At 40.4% G+C, this 16,840-nt stretch overlaps 1 protein-coding gene across 16 annotated transcripts in view; it reads left to right on the top strand.

Moving 5' to 3' along the window:
- DMD (dystrophin) overlaps positions 1–16,840 on the top strand; it is a 2,035,724-nt gene that overhangs the window by 759,218 nt on the left and 1,259,666 nt on the right. For all 16 annotated transcript variants that reach the window (XM_039486264.1, XM_039486496.1, XM_039486317.1 and 13 more), the window contains 2 exons: positions 12,735–12,836; positions 12,932–13,039. In XM_039486264.1, the coding sequence (XP_039342198.1) occupies positions 12,735–12,836; positions 12,932–13,039 (210 nt within the window). The remainder of the gene's footprint in view (positions 1–12,734; positions 12,837–12,931; positions 13,040–16,840) is intronic.

Raw genomic sequence — 16,840 nt, 5'->3', positions numbered from 1 at the left:
GCTCGGACATAAACAGGCATTTCACGTTCATCTGGTTCAACAACAAAACTGAGTTTTTTGCAACCATCTCTGTTCCTGATGCTGCATTATCCTGTGTCACTGAGGTACTGAAATTACAAGAAGAGCGGTTCCTAAAGAAATGCAGTATCCATTGTGGCTGATAAACTGAGGAAAATTGTCATAACATGGAACAACATACCACAGCATCTAATCTTACTTAACCTTAAAAAAAATAAAATAAAAAAAAAGGGGGGGGAGTCCAAGAACTAGAGATCTTTTCTAAACTTTCCATGCTGTGTACAGGAACAATAAGTGATAAATTATGCCTCTTCCACTGAAATAATGTCACATTCATAGTGTAAAAAGGGGGGAGCCGGTGGATGGTAGGGAACGTCAGAATAAATGTTACGTCACCTAGTCTACTGGAAGAAAGTGTGACCACTGCTTCTTATACCAAATAGAGGTTTCACTACTAGCTTGTTTTCCCTCAATCCCTCGTTCACCTCTATCAGTTGCCCCTCATCTATTTTAGATACTCAGCCCCAAAAGAGATTACAATCTTTTATGTTTGCACAGTGCCTAGCACAGTGGAGCTCTGACTGGGGACACTAGGTGCTACTGCAGTGCAAATGACAATCATCAGTGGACAGTCAATGAAATGGAAAAGTGGCAAATTCAAAACTGATAAAAGGAAGTGTTTTTTCACACAATGCAGTTAGTCTTCTCTGATCCAGCATGGCATTTCCTATATTTAACGAGCATACCTTTAGGCACTCGGGTTTAAAAAATGTGCCCATTGTTATTACCGGAATTCTTAAATATGCAAGCACAAAGTCAGAAAAGCAGATACTGTTCATAATTATATATGCACAGATATATTGCCGTTGAGCAGTATAAATGTGGCTTTTAAACTGTAACCCTCAGTGGAATGTATGTGAAGGGACGGCACAGTACCAGAAGTGCCCAGAAGAACAGCTAACTCTGCAATAATTATAAGAAATTTCATTTCTAAATTTTGTTGGAAAAACAAAAAAATTTCAATTAAAATTATTTTTCCCCATGAATTGTGTGTTGGTAAAGTAATTTTTCAATTGGGGGGAAAAAAACTTTGTTGAAAAAACTTCAAACAGCTCTAGTTACAAAGGTCTTGCACATCTGGGCAGGACCAGACACACTGTGATCCTTAGGTCTCAAGGATCAGATTGGGGGCAGTCAGTGTTTTCATTGTCTTCTGTTGTTTAGTTCTCTTGTGACTATGATGTACAACTTCCAAGCTGATTGTGTTCTCTAGGAGATTCAAAAGTGCAGAAGAAACTAGTTTCGGGGGGCGGGGGGGCTATTAACAGACATACTGATACAATAGCATGAAAAAAAAAGCCTATAGGTATGTTTATGAAATCTGAGTGTAAGACAGGATAACTTATGTTTTTTCCCCTTACTATGGAAAAGAATTAGACTTTTGAAGGCACACTGAACTGCCCCTGTATTGGTGGAATACAAGTTCCATGGTAAAGCACAGAGGAGATATAATTTTATCATTGGGAATTGAAAGCTCTAAGGTGGCCATCTTAGCCCTGAATTATTTGCAGCATCTTCACTGCCACTTCACTGCCAGATTTTCACAGACATAAGGACTCTGATTATTGCAACGAAGTTTGTAATGCCTTACATTTGAAAGATAAATCTGAAAATCTTCCTCAGTTTCATCTGTCACTTTAGCTGAGATTTAGTTTTATTTTCTCACATAGGTCTTTGTGGTTCCCATCATCCTCTGAAATGAAATTAGTATTGGGTAGACTGCTTTTTCTGTGAATCATCTGGAGGGTAATTCCTCCTTTCATTTCGTGGAAATGAAATGTGTGTTTAGGTTAAAAAATGTACTAAATATAATTAGTTACATTACTGTTCCCTGCACAAGAGACTTTTTAGGCTTCCCCCACCCCCATTAAAGACGTTCTTCTGCTGCCATTTTGCTGTTCAGAGAGCATGTAGGTGGAGAGTTGAAAAAAGCTAATAGTGCAATCATAGACAATAATTTAGCATTAATTTAGTACTTATAGGGAATATGCAACCTATGCTTTTTTCAGGATACAAAATAGTGATATGCACATCTCAAAAAGTTCAGAAGTGTGGCTAAAAACAAATAAGCACCCAAACTTAATGCGATCTTTGAAATTTTTGAGGTCCTCTTCGTCTCTCCCTGTGGATCCACCCTACACCTTCAACACTACTATCCTCGCTCATCTTCAGGACCAAGGTCAAGTAATCAGATCTCCTCCTTCTCGTTGTACTAGTGGTGGCAATAGCAGTTACATTTATTGGCACTCTGATGCTTTCTTAATGGCATAGCTCCACCTTGAAAATATGCATTGAAATCTCCAAGCTGAATGAGATTCCTTGTTCTAGGGTGTTAGTGGCATGATGTACTATGGAGTGTGACAAACTAGCAGTACTGTGTACAGTGTACCTGTACTTAGGAACAAATCATTCTGTTTCTCCTGAGAAATACTAGTGCATTTTTATTTATATATGGTTCATATGGGTGTTTCACTTGTAGCTCCAATAGCAAAGTGAGACATAGAAGCTAGTCTACATACTCACAGATAGTCAAAATACTCTTGTTAAAAGTCAGATTTCTAGACGCTTAAGTGTTTTGGCATGTCTTACAACTTCAAAAATATGACCCATTCTCTGTCAAGTTTTCTTGTTACTCAGGCATTTCTAATGAAAATGGGACCATTTTAGAACTGCTGCTGTTTGTGGGGGGAGGGTAAACATCTTGCCTATACATGTTTTCACAGCCAAATTACTGCTTTTGTGAATTTTCAGAGGTGAGAAAATGGTGAAATAAAATGTTGGGGAATGTCATGACTTCCTCCGCTCAATTTCACTTTGCCCCAATCAGAGGTTACCTGCTATTATCTCTCTCAACTTTGGTTTTGTAAAAGACACGATAATGTTATCAAACGCTTATTTAAAAATTCATTGTAAAAACACACAAATAATATTACATTCAAAAAAACTACATTAAAAGAACATTAAGGTAGCAAAGTCAAACACTTAAGATAGGAAATACCAGAATTAAGGTTGTCTGTGTAGCTTTTTTCCATAGGAGCCTTGAATTTTTCTAGTATCTCACTGGAAGACAAACCTCTTGTTAAACCAAAATTATTAATTAAAACCACTAGCTTTAGCAAAATTGAGTAACTCTGTGCTGGGGAAAATGTGGATACACTATTTTTATGATGAAATTAACAGTTCATAAATTTAAAATCTACTTTTGCCATCCAGTATCCAGTGAATCCCACTTTTTCATGTGTATATGTATGTGGAGCATAAGAGCCACAGTATGTTATTTGCAGCTACCCATTCAAATTTGGCCTTACCTACAACCCTGCAAAAAAAACCCTATAAAAGCTCTTTGGCTTGCCTAACTAATGCTTCTAAGATGGTACTGACATCAACTCCGCCCCTGGGAATCCAGGATGCAAAAACCTCATACAGTTACTGCACCATATGCACCACTAAATCAATCCCAGCACCTTTCACAACATAGTATTCACTTTATCACCTAATAGTGGCAATTTTTATCCTTATCAACAGGTCATAACGCCGTCTTTTATAAGATTGCAGGGATTTTTACAATCAGCTTGTACTTCTCTTGGCACACACATAAATCTGTATACCTGAGCCTACTTCTTGAAAATATGCTCTTAAACTTCCCTGGACGTGCTGTCTAATGCAGCTTACTCTTTTCCTGAAATTTAGAGAGCAGACAGGTAACTGTCCCTCATTAAACACTGTTTCTAACATTTCAGAGTTACTTCAACTATCCAGGTATGATAGACCTTGTCTTGCATTTCTTGCCCCTTCCATTTTTAAATATAAGGTACTAGTGTTCTTTTTGGGTCAATATTTGTCTGTCAAAATGAAATAATCTGTCATCTTCTATTTGAATTTCATTATCTGGCTTCCCAGTGGGGGCTCTTAAACTGTTTTGGATACCTAGACCAGTATACCAGAAGAGGATATAAAAGAAAGAAATTAGACTGCAGCAGCATCTTATTAACCTTCAACCAAAGCAGATCCTAAATTGCCTTCTGATCCAATATCTAACCAGCCAGGCAATCTTTTCTCAACATCCTTTGTTATGTCACCAGAGAGGCTTGAATACTGCCTGAAAGAGTGAGTCACTCTTAGGTAAACTTGAGGTAAAGCTACTAGAGCAGGTATTTTAAAACTTTGTCATATCATGGGCCACATTTTTATAGAGAAATTATGAGCATCCCCCTTCCGTTCCATTTCAAGAACTACAGAAATTGCTTAAATGGAAAATTAATATTAAGAAAGTATTTAACTGTTTATTTTAATGTGACATAGCAATAAAAACAAGGAGAGCTAGTACCATGTGTCCAGCCAGTTCTCTGTGGACTGCTGATGTACTGGTAACAAGCTTGTTTGATTCTCTAGTACCGCTGTATTAGAGACAAGGAGTACTAGAGTACAGTGGTACCAGAAAATCAAACAAGCTTCTTACCTGGACTGGGAGTTAAGAATTCCTCCACTAACATCCTTTGGAAGTGAGAAATCAGATTAACCTCCTTCAGCCCCCTCCCACACCACAAGAAAATGACAAGATTTGTGTTCTTTGAGTCACCAAACCCCCACATCTGAGTCACAACCAACCTCCTTTTGTTCACCACAAAGACTTAAACAGTCAATAGGGGATTACCACCTGGACATGAAAAGTCATGATCCCTTTTAGTCAACCTACTATTTATTTTTCATTTAAATTCACCAACGTCTTTACTCTGTTATGTGAACCTTGATACCACTAGACCAGGGGGACTTTATCCTTCCAGTATTTCCTGGCACAGAAGGCAAAAAGGAGTTGTGTCTGGAGCCTATTTTGCTTCAACTGCACTCAGTAGCCAAAAGGACCCTTAGGAACAGTCACCAGCTAACTCAAGTTAGAACAGCCCCCTCTGCCCAATGCTGTATCTAGAGAATTGTGGAGTTTTAATGTGCTTCCTGATTGTCCTTCCTGTTTTTTAAGCTGAGGGAAGCTGAGACCCAGGCCCTGATGTTAAAGGTAGTTTTATTTACATAGTTTATAATGTATCAGTACTAACGTTTATAAAGTTATCTTTTGATCTATCATCCATTGTTGTAGTTCACGTAAAAAGTTCTTATATCAGAATAGATTGAGAAAAGTAAATCAGGGTTAATACCATAATTACTATTGCAGAACATATACATTTTCAATGTACTGAAATTCTCTCTTGTTTTTGTGTGTTAGACATGTAGACACAAACAAAATTTCTACAAACCACTGGTCCATCCAGTCCAGCAGTGGTTAGCATGACTTCATTAGAGAAGCATCTTTTACTAACATTCTTCCATTAGTTGCAGACTCAAGACTGCTTATTATAATTTACTGTATGCTTACTCTCAGTGCTCCTGCCAGTTAATTTTGTTTGTTTTTCTGATTTCCATGTTTGCTTCATTCAATCTTTATCAGGCTATTATTGTTCTCCTATTTTACCTTTTCATATCCATTAAAAAAAGCATTCCTTCAAAGGACTCATTTTTTTTTTTAAAAAAAAGAACAAAACAGTTTTCATTTGGGGTAGGAATTTGTGAGACTTCCTTTTCTAAGAGTAGAGAGGGTAGAATTTCAGGGGAGAGAGAAGGTATGCTGCTATGATTTATGCTCTGGATCGAAATTGATAGCCCCAAAATGTGTCCCACAGCTATTCCTCAGCTGAAGTTTGAGTCATTGATTTCAGTGGGGCTACCAGCAGAGTAAGATCCTATTCAGCATAAGTAAAGGTGGCAGAAGTGAGCACCATATGATTAAATAATCAATGCTTATCATAGAAGTGAAGACTTCTTACATGGTATTTGTTCCTGTAAATTTGTAACAAATTTGTTTCTTAAATAGGTTTACCCCCAAAACCTCTGTGTCATGTTTGCTACAATCTGTCACTAGAAGTGATTGGTTTAGTACTGGTCACAGTTTAAACCATTTATCAATCCCATTATCTATCATTTTTTTAAATACTTTGCCCGGTCTAACTATAGAGACAATAAAAGAAAGAAGTGTAATTCTTGTGCTGCTTTGGACTTGTACAGCTTTTCTGGGGCGGAGGGTTGTATTTTGTCTTATTTAGTTTTCTTGGAAACATAGTCTCTTCTCAAGTGTGCAAATCAAGCATTTGGGGTGACCTTGCATCATTGAGCTGGTGCAGGCCACTGGATTAAGGAAGAATGTTTCTAAATATAGATCACTGGGATGCAGCCATGTGTAGAATTGTTACTGTAGATGCTGAGAGCAAAGACTAAAAAAAAAAAATCTGTGGAGGTATAAACAAAGCTGCTCAAGTATAAGATAAGTTGCTTTATTTAGAAAACCTCAGAAGAATAGTGCGCAATAGAAATCTGTAAAGTAAAAGGTAAGTATCGCAGCTTCATGGTAACTGCACCTGTATTTGCCATCCATGGTCCACCGAGGATACCCACTTTAGGCTCGCAGCTCCTCAGCCATCCCCTCTCATGGGCAGAGAACACTGCCTCCTGACTGGGGGCTCTTTAAGGTGCCATAGTGCCCTGCTTATACTGTGGTATTCCCAGCAAGCCAGACTGCCTAAAAGGTATGTTTGCTTTCTCTCCTGAGGTCATCAACAGTGTAATTGTCTGCAGTTATAAGTTAGCACACAGCTCTTTCTAAGCAAGCACATTTATTCTTCAGGTAAAATCATTACAAAGAAAACATTAAAAACAATAAAAGAACCTGGAATGCTATAAAGGTTACAAGAGGTCACTCCCAACTCCAATCTCTGACTCTGGTAGGTGCCAGTCCTTCAAAACCCAAAACCAGATCTTCCCTCAGGTTACAAGTTTATAGCTGGCTCAGATTCAGAACCAGAACCATCGCTCTGGTGGCAGTTCAAACATTTCTTTATACAGCTTGGGCCTTTGAAATCCAATCTCTGGTAACAGGTAATCAGCACTCGAAGACCAACTCCTCTGGTAGTAGTTTCAAAGGGCTGGGGGGGTTGCATAAGCGGAGGCAGGAAATTTGCGTGTAGCTAAAATATCAGCAAGAAAGGTAATGTCAGTTCTTATGGCTCCAGGAATTGGAAAGGTACTTGACTGTACAGCTATTGAGAATAATTCCATCATATCTTTATTATGAAGTGTTTATAATGTGACAGTTATAAAGGGTTGTAAGATCAGTCGCCTGAATAATGTACTCATCTGTTATGTGTTAAATGATAGGCACTCGTGCATGTTTGTGCAGCAAATACTAGTTCCACGCCTTTCAAATCCACTTTCTCTATCCATTTTAATGTATTGTATTGTACATTGGAAACTGCAGTGCATTGTAACACTCCATCCTGGATACTGCTAGTCATATATTAGCTTGAAGGATACAGCATGAAATTATTTGCCCATGAGGAATCAGATATCTATATGACAGACAATGAAACATGTGGCCTACAAAGTCCACACTCACCATAGCTTAATTGTTCCCCCTACGTGAACATCGCTCAGTGACAAATAATGATAATTCTGTGGCATAAAGTTTAAAAAAAAATCTTGAGGAATGCCAAAATTCACATACACTAGATAAAAAACAGTGTTTCCTGTTTTGCTTTGCATGTGAACATGTCTACATATTTCAACAGCCATTGTTTTCTCATCTTGGTTATAGACCATATTGCTGGATGCAACCAGTGCAGCTGCTAAATCTGCTGTGACCAGTGCTGTATCTGTAGCAATAATTTCAGGTTAAGAAATAACTCCTTCCTCCATCTCTGTTTTTAAGATAGTGCAATTTAATTTGAGGGCATCGTCTACTCTCTGCAAACACTCCAATAAAGTCATAAGCACATTAGAGCCAGAAGTAGGTACTACAACTAGCCTTGCTGCCTGAGTGGCCTTTTCTAGGTCTCTTGTTAGAGAAGATATTTGTAGTTTGAGTTGTGTAGAATAATTTCTCCTTTCCTTTGAGTTCTTCCTTAACTAGAATATCCCATGTCTTTTTTCCTTTCTCTTCTCCCATCTTCTCAGTTCATATACTTTCTCTACGGAGGTGGGTTGAAAGGAGAGTGTTGTACTTCTGATAGATTCCAAGATTTTAGGCCAGAAGGGCTCACTATGATCATTTGGTCTGACCTCTTGTACAGCATAGGACATAGAATTTCCTCAAAATAAGTCTTAGAGCAGATCTTCTTGGAAAAAATATCAAAACTTAATTTAAAATGGTCAGTAATGGAAAATCCACCATGAAAATGTAAATTGTTCCAATGGTTAATTACTCTCTCTGTTTAAAAAAAAAAAAAAAGTTAGTTTGACAGGATCTATTTTCCATAAACTCATGTTGATTTGTGTTAATTACATTACCTTCTTTTAATTCTTGATTGATCAAGTCCTGTATCACCCACTCCATTATCTTGCCCAGTATGGAAGTCAGGCTCACAGGCTTTTACTTACCCAGGTCATCCCATTTACCTGTTTTAAAAATTGGCACACATTATTAGCTTCCTTCTAGCCTTCTGGAACTCCCCAAATTCCAAGGCTTATTAAAAATAAACATTAATAGTCCGCAAGCAGCTCAGCCAGCTCTATTAAAACTCTTGGGTGCAAGTTGAATATTTTTTTTAATCCTTATTGTTCTTAACTTGCTGGCCATATATTTCTCTTGTGTCCCTCTGCTTCTCTTATCATTTCCCACAATTCCTAGCTTGTGATTTATGTTCATTACTATCATTTTTTTTCTTTCTTCCTTTCTCTTTCTCTTTTTCTTAATATAGCTTTCTTCACTTCCACTGTAAACTAGTTAAATATTTTAACCAGCACTAGCTTCTTCCTCAGTTGAGGGATTGCAGCTTTTTGGGCATCTAGTAAGGTGTTCTTAAATAATTCGCAAATAACATGCACGATTTTCTAATTAAACTCTTCCTCCCAGATGATTTGGCTTATAATTGTTTTCAGCTCTGTGAAATTGGGTTTATTAAAGCACCAAGTATATACAGGTTGAGTGTGTTGCACAGATTTTATGATGGCACTAGATTGTGCATGTGTGTGGTGTAGATGGCACAGTTAGAGAGCTAGCTGCACTTCTGGCTCCAATCTGGTCTCTTTGAGTGCATCCCTTAGGTGACGGCCCGGGGCCTAAAAACTTTCTCAGGGTGAAATCATGTGCTTCTCCCACTCTTAAACCAGGTTCCAGGCTACAGCACCTTGAGGTCTAACAATACTTACCCAGCAGGCCCAATTGCATGTATTCCTTTCGGAAGCTTATGACTGGTGGTTAATACCAGTGACCACAAACCTTTCTCAAACCAAAGTATTGTTTAGTCTAAAACACAAAGGGGAAAAAAAATAACATAAGAGTAAAGGGATTTTAACGCAACAAAAAGATCAATACTCACATCTGTCTTACCATCAATCCTCCTTACCATCAACCTTGTCGTAGTGGGCCATGCAGGGCTTGCTGCTTCAGATTCGCCAGTGGAAGCTGTCTGTTCACTGCAAACAGATTCCTCACAACTGCCTCCCCACCTACAGAGTGGCTGTTTAACTGTTCAATGTCTTTTTGATTCCAAGTCTTGGCAGAGAAAGTCTTGTAAATTTGGCTGGAGCCTGGAAGTAGCATCTTCCCAGCTATTAACTTAGGCTCCTTCTCTTAATGATACCTGCTGTGTTTACTGGGAGGTTGATTATCTGGAGTTATTTGCTGCCTTTCTACTAATTTCCTAACAACCCTGCTATTAAGCTAATCCAACATATGCACACAGTTAGCATTCCAGTGTTCCAATATAGGCATACAGCAACTATTCCAAATAACCTGGTCATATCCAGTATTCATAAATAGGCACTATGTCCTTCACAACAGATATGTATTAATAGTCTCTTACAAGTAGGGATAGAGATAGCAACAACATTCTAAACTAAATTAACTGGTGATTGATCTGAAAAAAATAGATGACATTTAAGCGTACAGATTGAAGAAAGAACTTGTCAACTGTGCACATGCAATATGCACACACATACTTGTGCCTTCACTTTGCAGAAACATGGAATTCTAATGCTTGCACAAATCCTTTAAATAGTCTTAACACCTGCATACATGCCAGGCATTGGTATTTGTAACTGTTGGGTTCTGCTAGTGTAAATAAATAATAATGCTTGCAAATTAGACTACATAAAGAGCATACACAAGTGTTTGCTGGCAGGCAGAAAAATATATACCTGCACAAGTGAAAGCCAAGGAATGAAAATTCAAATGGAACAGTAAAGCAGTATTTTGGGTACAGCTGTGTGGTGAAAGATAATTCTGTTTTGTAAAGGATTTTGATATTTCAAACTTCAATTTCTTTCTGACGGTAAGGAAAGGCAAACATTTCAAAGTTCTCTATGAAAGGGAAATGAAGTCCTGGCTCTGAGGCAGGCTGAAGGGTGCCTGGGAGGCTGGAAGGTCAAGCTTCCCAGTAGCTCACCAGCTGAGCTGTCAAGAAATCAGGCCATTTTCTGAAGTTGCCTGTGTCCAATTACAACTCTGACTAAATCAGTCTGTCACCATCAAACGTTTTTAGTTAGACAAATCAGCATTCTGTCGTGGAAGAAGAGTCTTCCATCAGAAAATTTCTGACCAGCTGTAATTCTGAATATGTTCAAGATGGTGGTTGTGACCTTGGTGGTGTGTTTTTCTGCTTCTGTGCCTGTCCTTTTACTGTGATCTCCCCTAAATTTCAATGAAAAAAATCCCCACAAAATACATACTACAATCCTTTCCCTGGGGGAAAAATAGTTTTTCATAGTATGTTGGCATATTTCCTCAATAAGTTGAACATCAGAGTCAGTACCTGTGAAAGCCAGTAAAAAAAAAATAATATTGGTGAAATACTATTGAAGTTAAATGGGAGTATGAAAGGTGGTCACCCCTGGAGTGCAGTCAGGGATACTCACATACAGAAGTTTTTGAAATGTGTATTAACTGAGCTTGTAAAACTTGATCACATTAATTTTTATGGAAAGCAAACAAAAGGGGCATATACATGGATAAAATTATTTAATGAAAAAAATCAAATGGCTATTTGTGGAAAGCTTTTTTTATGCATTATTTGTCCAGATCTAATATTGAAACTAAACTAATACCCATTAGGACGTTCCTTAATAAAATACTGAGAGCATGAACTTTAAGCTGAACTCAAAAAATCCAGCAGCATAGTTTGTACCTGTACATCCAGATGTTAGGGAAGTGGGTATTCCTCAGTCTTATGGTATCAAGAGCATATGCTGCTTGAAAAAAATGGCACTGTTTTAAATCTACCATTCTCTCTCTGAAGGTTGATCAGTGATATTTTTTATGTTTCTAATGTGTGTCAGTATAAGATTTCAGACAACTCTTCATATTGGAAATTGTTCATTTAATGTATGAGAGCAGTTCTGGTTTGCTTCTTAATGAAGTGGAAAGCATGTCACACGCTGACTTTTCAGCTGTGGCATGCAGTCAGTATCATGCCTGGCCGCACAGTCAGATGACATCTGCAATGTTCCTTTTAATTTACTGAGGAATGTGACATAACATTCATGCAATTCCTACTACACAACGTTGCTGGATCCTGTACTCATACTGTAGATCCATGGTATTGCTGCACTGTATGAGAGGTTTGGGTGTGTGTGGGGGAGGGGGGGGAATAAGAATTTTTGTTTTTGTTTTAAAAGTCAACTATTTAGATGCTGCATTTTTGTTATCATAAACCACAATCCCTACCATGGACACAATTCTTTCTTTAATTACTAATATACTAATAAATGGGGAAAATTTGAAGAGACCCCTTGCCGCAAACCGTGTGCATGAGATCAACAGCAAGGAAGCATATGATGGCATGGGCTGCAATAACATTTTTACTGCTATTTGTTTGGGAAGACCTGAATAACTCACTTGGGGCACTCATGAGTAATGCACTCGTTCTAAACTTGTGGCAAAAAAAGAGCTTTACAGCACCCTGCACAATCACAACTATATTACCTCTCGCCTCTTATTTTAGGCATTTGTCTCTGAAGTGAGGAAGTAAGAGACAGAGCTGAATTTTTGCTAAAAATGGAGAGCGAGAATATGTGGGGTTTTTTTTTTTTTTAAACCATGAGTCATGCAAGAATCTCAAATGGTAATAGTGTGCATGTATACAGATATCCATTAGGCGATAGAAAATGACTTAATTAGTGCTTTGGAGAATTTTTGCTTCAATAATTCTCACTGGAACATTGTAGAAAAATAAAGGACTTTGATCTTCTATGCTGACAGTGCTATCCTATAGCAGATAGGAATAATCTGAGTGCATCTGGGACTTTACCATTATAATCAAGACTCTGGACAACCCTAATTACATTTCAAATTGTTGTGTTTTTGGCAGCGGCAAGTTTAGAAACCACAGTAGTATCAGACATAATGGAGATATACTATCCATATCTTGGTATTTAAATGCTTCCCTTTTCTTGGCTTTACTGCTTCACAAATTCTTTATGTTGCACTTCTGTTTCAAACAATACTGATATCCAATTCAGGATAACACACAACGTTTTATGATTTTAAGAGTGAGATTTAAACAGGAGGGTTATCAAAGTATTTTCATCAAGATTTTCAATGCCATGGGAAAATATTATGAGCCTCAATAACACTAAATGTTTACTAAGTGGTGTGTGTGCTGCTTTCTTTTTAGGATCTGGGAGATCGGTGGGCAGCCATTTGTAGATGGACAGAGGATCGCTGGGTCCTTCTGCAGGATATTCTTCGGAAGTGGCAGCAATTTGCTGAGGAGCAGGTGCATAATGTTAGCAGTTATAAACCAGAACATTGTTCAGAAAATTGCACTCTGAATGGTCTTACTGAAGGCTTTTCCTTCTCAATTTCTTTCAGTGCCTTTTCGATTCATGGCTTACAGAGAAAGAGGATGCAGTGAGCAGGATTCATACAACTGGCTTTAAAGATCAGAATGAAATGCTTGCCAGTCTGCGAAAGTTGGCTGTATGTATTTTCCCATTCAGTTTTTTTGTTCTGCTTTCCTCATTCGTGAGTCTAACCGCACATCTCGGTTCAGCCAGTTGAACAGCTTCCATGTTTCTTGGGATGACTGGTATCTGGAGAGCATGGAGACTGATTCTGCTTATGAAAGAACTACATTTCTGCCACTTGACTTTGCAACCTTAGTAGTGTTCTCTGAACATATTTTTTCTGTTATATACATTTACAACATTAATATCTAATTTGTATATATGTATATATAAAATAAACACACCGCTTCAGTTCACAATGTTGTGTTGTATGTGTATAGTTTATTTTATATAAATAAAATTAGACACAAAAATATGTTTAAAAACACTAATAAGGTCACAAAGTCAGACTCAAAAGTTAGGAAATGCCAGATTTCAGTGTACCTGTACACCATAATTCAGCCCTCTTGTGAGTATATATTATGATATAGTCTTGAATTACATGATCACGTACTATTTTTCCACAGAGGACTCTTGCCATATGTAGTGAATGGGTAGTTAGTTATTGATTATTTCTTTGTATTCTGTTCATTCAATGGATGGGCCATGATCATATTTATTGAACACCATCCAAACCCAGCAGAGACTACAAAATTATTAATTTACCCCTGGGCATTTTTATGGTTCTCTCACCATAGTATCTGAGGGTACACTACGGGATTATTCCGATTTTACATAAACTGTTTATTTTAAAACAGATTGTATAAAGTCGAGTGCACGCGGCCACACTAAGCACAGTATTTCAGCGGTGTGCGTCCATGTACCAAGGCTAGCGTTGATTTCCGGAGCGTTGCACTGTGGGTAGCTATCCCATAGTTCCGCAGTCTCCCCCGCCCATTGGAATTCTGGGTTGAGATCTCAATGCAAAAACAGTGTCGCGGGTGATTCTGGGTAAATGTTGTCACTCAATCCTTCCTCCGTGACAGCAACGGCAGACAATCATTTCGTGCCCTTTTTCCCTGGATTGCCCTGGCAGATGCCATAGCATGGCAACCATGCAGCCCGTTTAGCCTTTTGTCACTGTCACCGTATGTGTACTGGATGCTGCTGACAGATGCGGTACTGCAGTGCTACACAGCAGCATTCATTTTCCTTTGGAAGGTAGCAGAGATGGTTACCAGCTATAGCACGGTCTGCAATTGGAAATTGGCGATGACATTTATCAGTCATTTTGCACCGTTTGCAATTGGAAATTGGTGATGACGATTATCAGTCCTTTTGTACCGTCTGCTGCTGTCATGGGTGCTCCTGGCTGGCCTCACTGAGGTCGGCCGGGGGCGCATGGACAAAAATGGGAATGACTCCTTCTTTATGTTTTGTCTAAAAATAGTCAGTCCTGCCTAGAATATGGGGCAAGTATATTAGAGAACCAGAGAGCACAGCCGCTCCGGGTCAGAGCCCCAGAGATCCCACAGAAATGATAATGCCATTCTAGGGGGTGCCCCTGCAACAACCCCACCCGTTGCTTCCCTCCTTCCCCAACCCTCCTGGGCTACCGTGGCAGTGTCCCCCCTATTTGTGTGATGAAGTAATAAAGAATGCAGGAGTAAGAAACACTGACTTTTTAGTGAGATAAAATGAGGGGGAGGCAGCCTCCAGCTGCTATGATAGTCCAGGCAGGACATTAAAGGGTGGGGGGGAAGAGGAGTGCAGCCTCCCGCTGCTATGATAGTCCAGGCAGTACAGATTCTTCATTAGACATGAAAGGGGGGGGCTGATGGAGCTCAGCCCCCAGTTGCTACGATGAGGACGGTTTTCAATCCTTTTGCACCATCTGCTGGGAATGACCAGGAGTCATTCCCATTGTTGCCCAGGCGCCCCCGGCTGACCTCACCGAGGCCAGCCAGGAGCACTCACAGGATGATGAGGATGGTTTTCCACCATTTTGCACCGTTTGCCATCAGGAAAGGAAGGGGCGGGGATGCTGCTGTTCAGCGCCGCAGCACCGTGTCTACCAGCAGCATGCAGTAGACATACGGTGACATTGAAAAAAGGCGAGAAATGTTTTTTTCCCCCTTTTCTTTCACGGGGGGGGGGAGGGGGGCAAATTGATGAGATATACCCTGAACCACCCGGGACAATGTTTTTGACCCTTCAGGCATTGGGAGCTCAGCCAAGAATGCAAATGCTTTTCGGAGACTGCAGGGACAGCGGGAAAGCTGGAGTCCTCACTACCCTCTCCCTCCCTCCATGAGCGTCCATTTGATTCTTTGGCTTTCCGTTACGCTTGTCACACAGCACTGTGTTGTGTCCCTGCTGTGGCCTCTGTCTGGAGATTTTTTTCAAATGCTTTGGCATTTCGTCTTCTGGAACGGAGCTCTGATAAAACAGATTTGTCTCCCCATAAAGCGATCAGATCCAGTATCTCTCGTATAGTCCGTGCTGATCAGCGCTCCACGCTGGGCAAACAGGAAATGAAATTCAAAAGTTCACAGGGCTTTTCCTGTCTACCTGGCCAGTGCATCCAAGTTCAGATTGCTTTCCAGAGCAGTCACAATGGTGCACTGTGGTCCCGGAGGCCAATACCGTCGAATTGCGGCCACACTAACCCTAATCTGACATGGCAATACCGATTTCAGCGCTACTCCCCTCGTCGGAGAGGAGTACAGAGATCGGTTTTAAGAGCCCTTTAAATCGATATAAAGGGCTTTGTTGTGTGGACGGGTGCACCATTAAATTGGTTTAACGCTGCTAAATTCGGTATAAATGCATAGTGTAGACCAGGCCTGAGTGCTTCTCAAGCATCAGTATATTTTTCTTCACAACCCCCCTGGCCTTCTACCAGTTCAGTGCTCTTTCCTGGAAATGAAGAACATGCAGTTCATCATCTTTATTCAGTGAAACATACTACTTTTGCATTCTATAACTTTGTACGTGAGAGTCTTGCAATCCCGGCCAGGCTTAAGACTAGGTTTGCCAACTTTCTAATTGCAGAAAACCAAAGTCCCTTGCCTTGCCCTTTCTCTGAGGCCACACCCCCACTCACTCAATCCCCTCCTCCTTCCATCACTCACTTCCCCCACCTTTGCTCACTTTCACTGGGCTGGGGCAGGAGGTTGGGGTACATGAGGGAGTGGGGCTCTGGGGTGAGGGGTTTGGGGTGCACAAGGGGGCTCCAGGCTGGGGCCAAGAGATTTGGAGTGCAGGAGAGGATGTGGGATCCAGGGTGGTGCTGAGGATAAGGGCTTGGGGTAAAGGTGGGGGTTCCAGGTTGGGGCCGAGGGGTTCAGAATGTGGGAGGGAGTGCAGGCTCTGGGAGCGAGTTTGGTGCAGGAAGGGGGCTCAGGACTGGAGCAGGGGGCTCAGGGCTCTAGCTGGGGTGCAGGAGGAGAGGTTGGGGTGAGGGCTCCAGGCAGTGCTTACTTCAGGTAGCTCCCGGAAGTGGCCAATATGTCCCTGTGTCCTCTAGGTGCAGGGACAGCCAGGGACGCTCAGCGCGCTGCCCTCACCCACAGGCACTGCTCCAGCAGCTCCAGTTGGCTGTGGTTTCCAGCCAATGAGCGCTGCAGAGCTGGTGCTCATGGCAGGGGCTACAGGGATATGCTGTCCACTTCCAGGAGCTGCACAGAGCCAGGGTAGGGAGAGAGCCTCTCTTAGCCCCTCTGCGCCGCTGACTGGACTTTTAATGGACTCTAATTGAGATGCTTGCTGCATCTGGATCTTGATATGTTTTGATTTTGGTGGTGCTTTCTGAAATGAAAAATGAAAAAACGAGCATAGAGTGACAATCCATTGTACTTTAAAAACAGTTCAGACTGGGCAGGGGCAGAGAAGA

The sequence above is a fragment of the Mauremys reevesii genome, linkage group 1, assembly GCF_016161935.1.
Source record: "Mauremys reevesii isolate NIE-2019 linkage group 1, ASM1616193v1, whole genome shotgun sequence".
In the NCBI taxonomy this organism is placed as follows: domain Eukaryota; kingdom Metazoa; phylum Chordata; order Testudines; family Geoemydidae; genus Mauremys; species Mauremys reevesii.
This window is presented reverse-complemented; position numbering and strand designations above follow the sequence as displayed.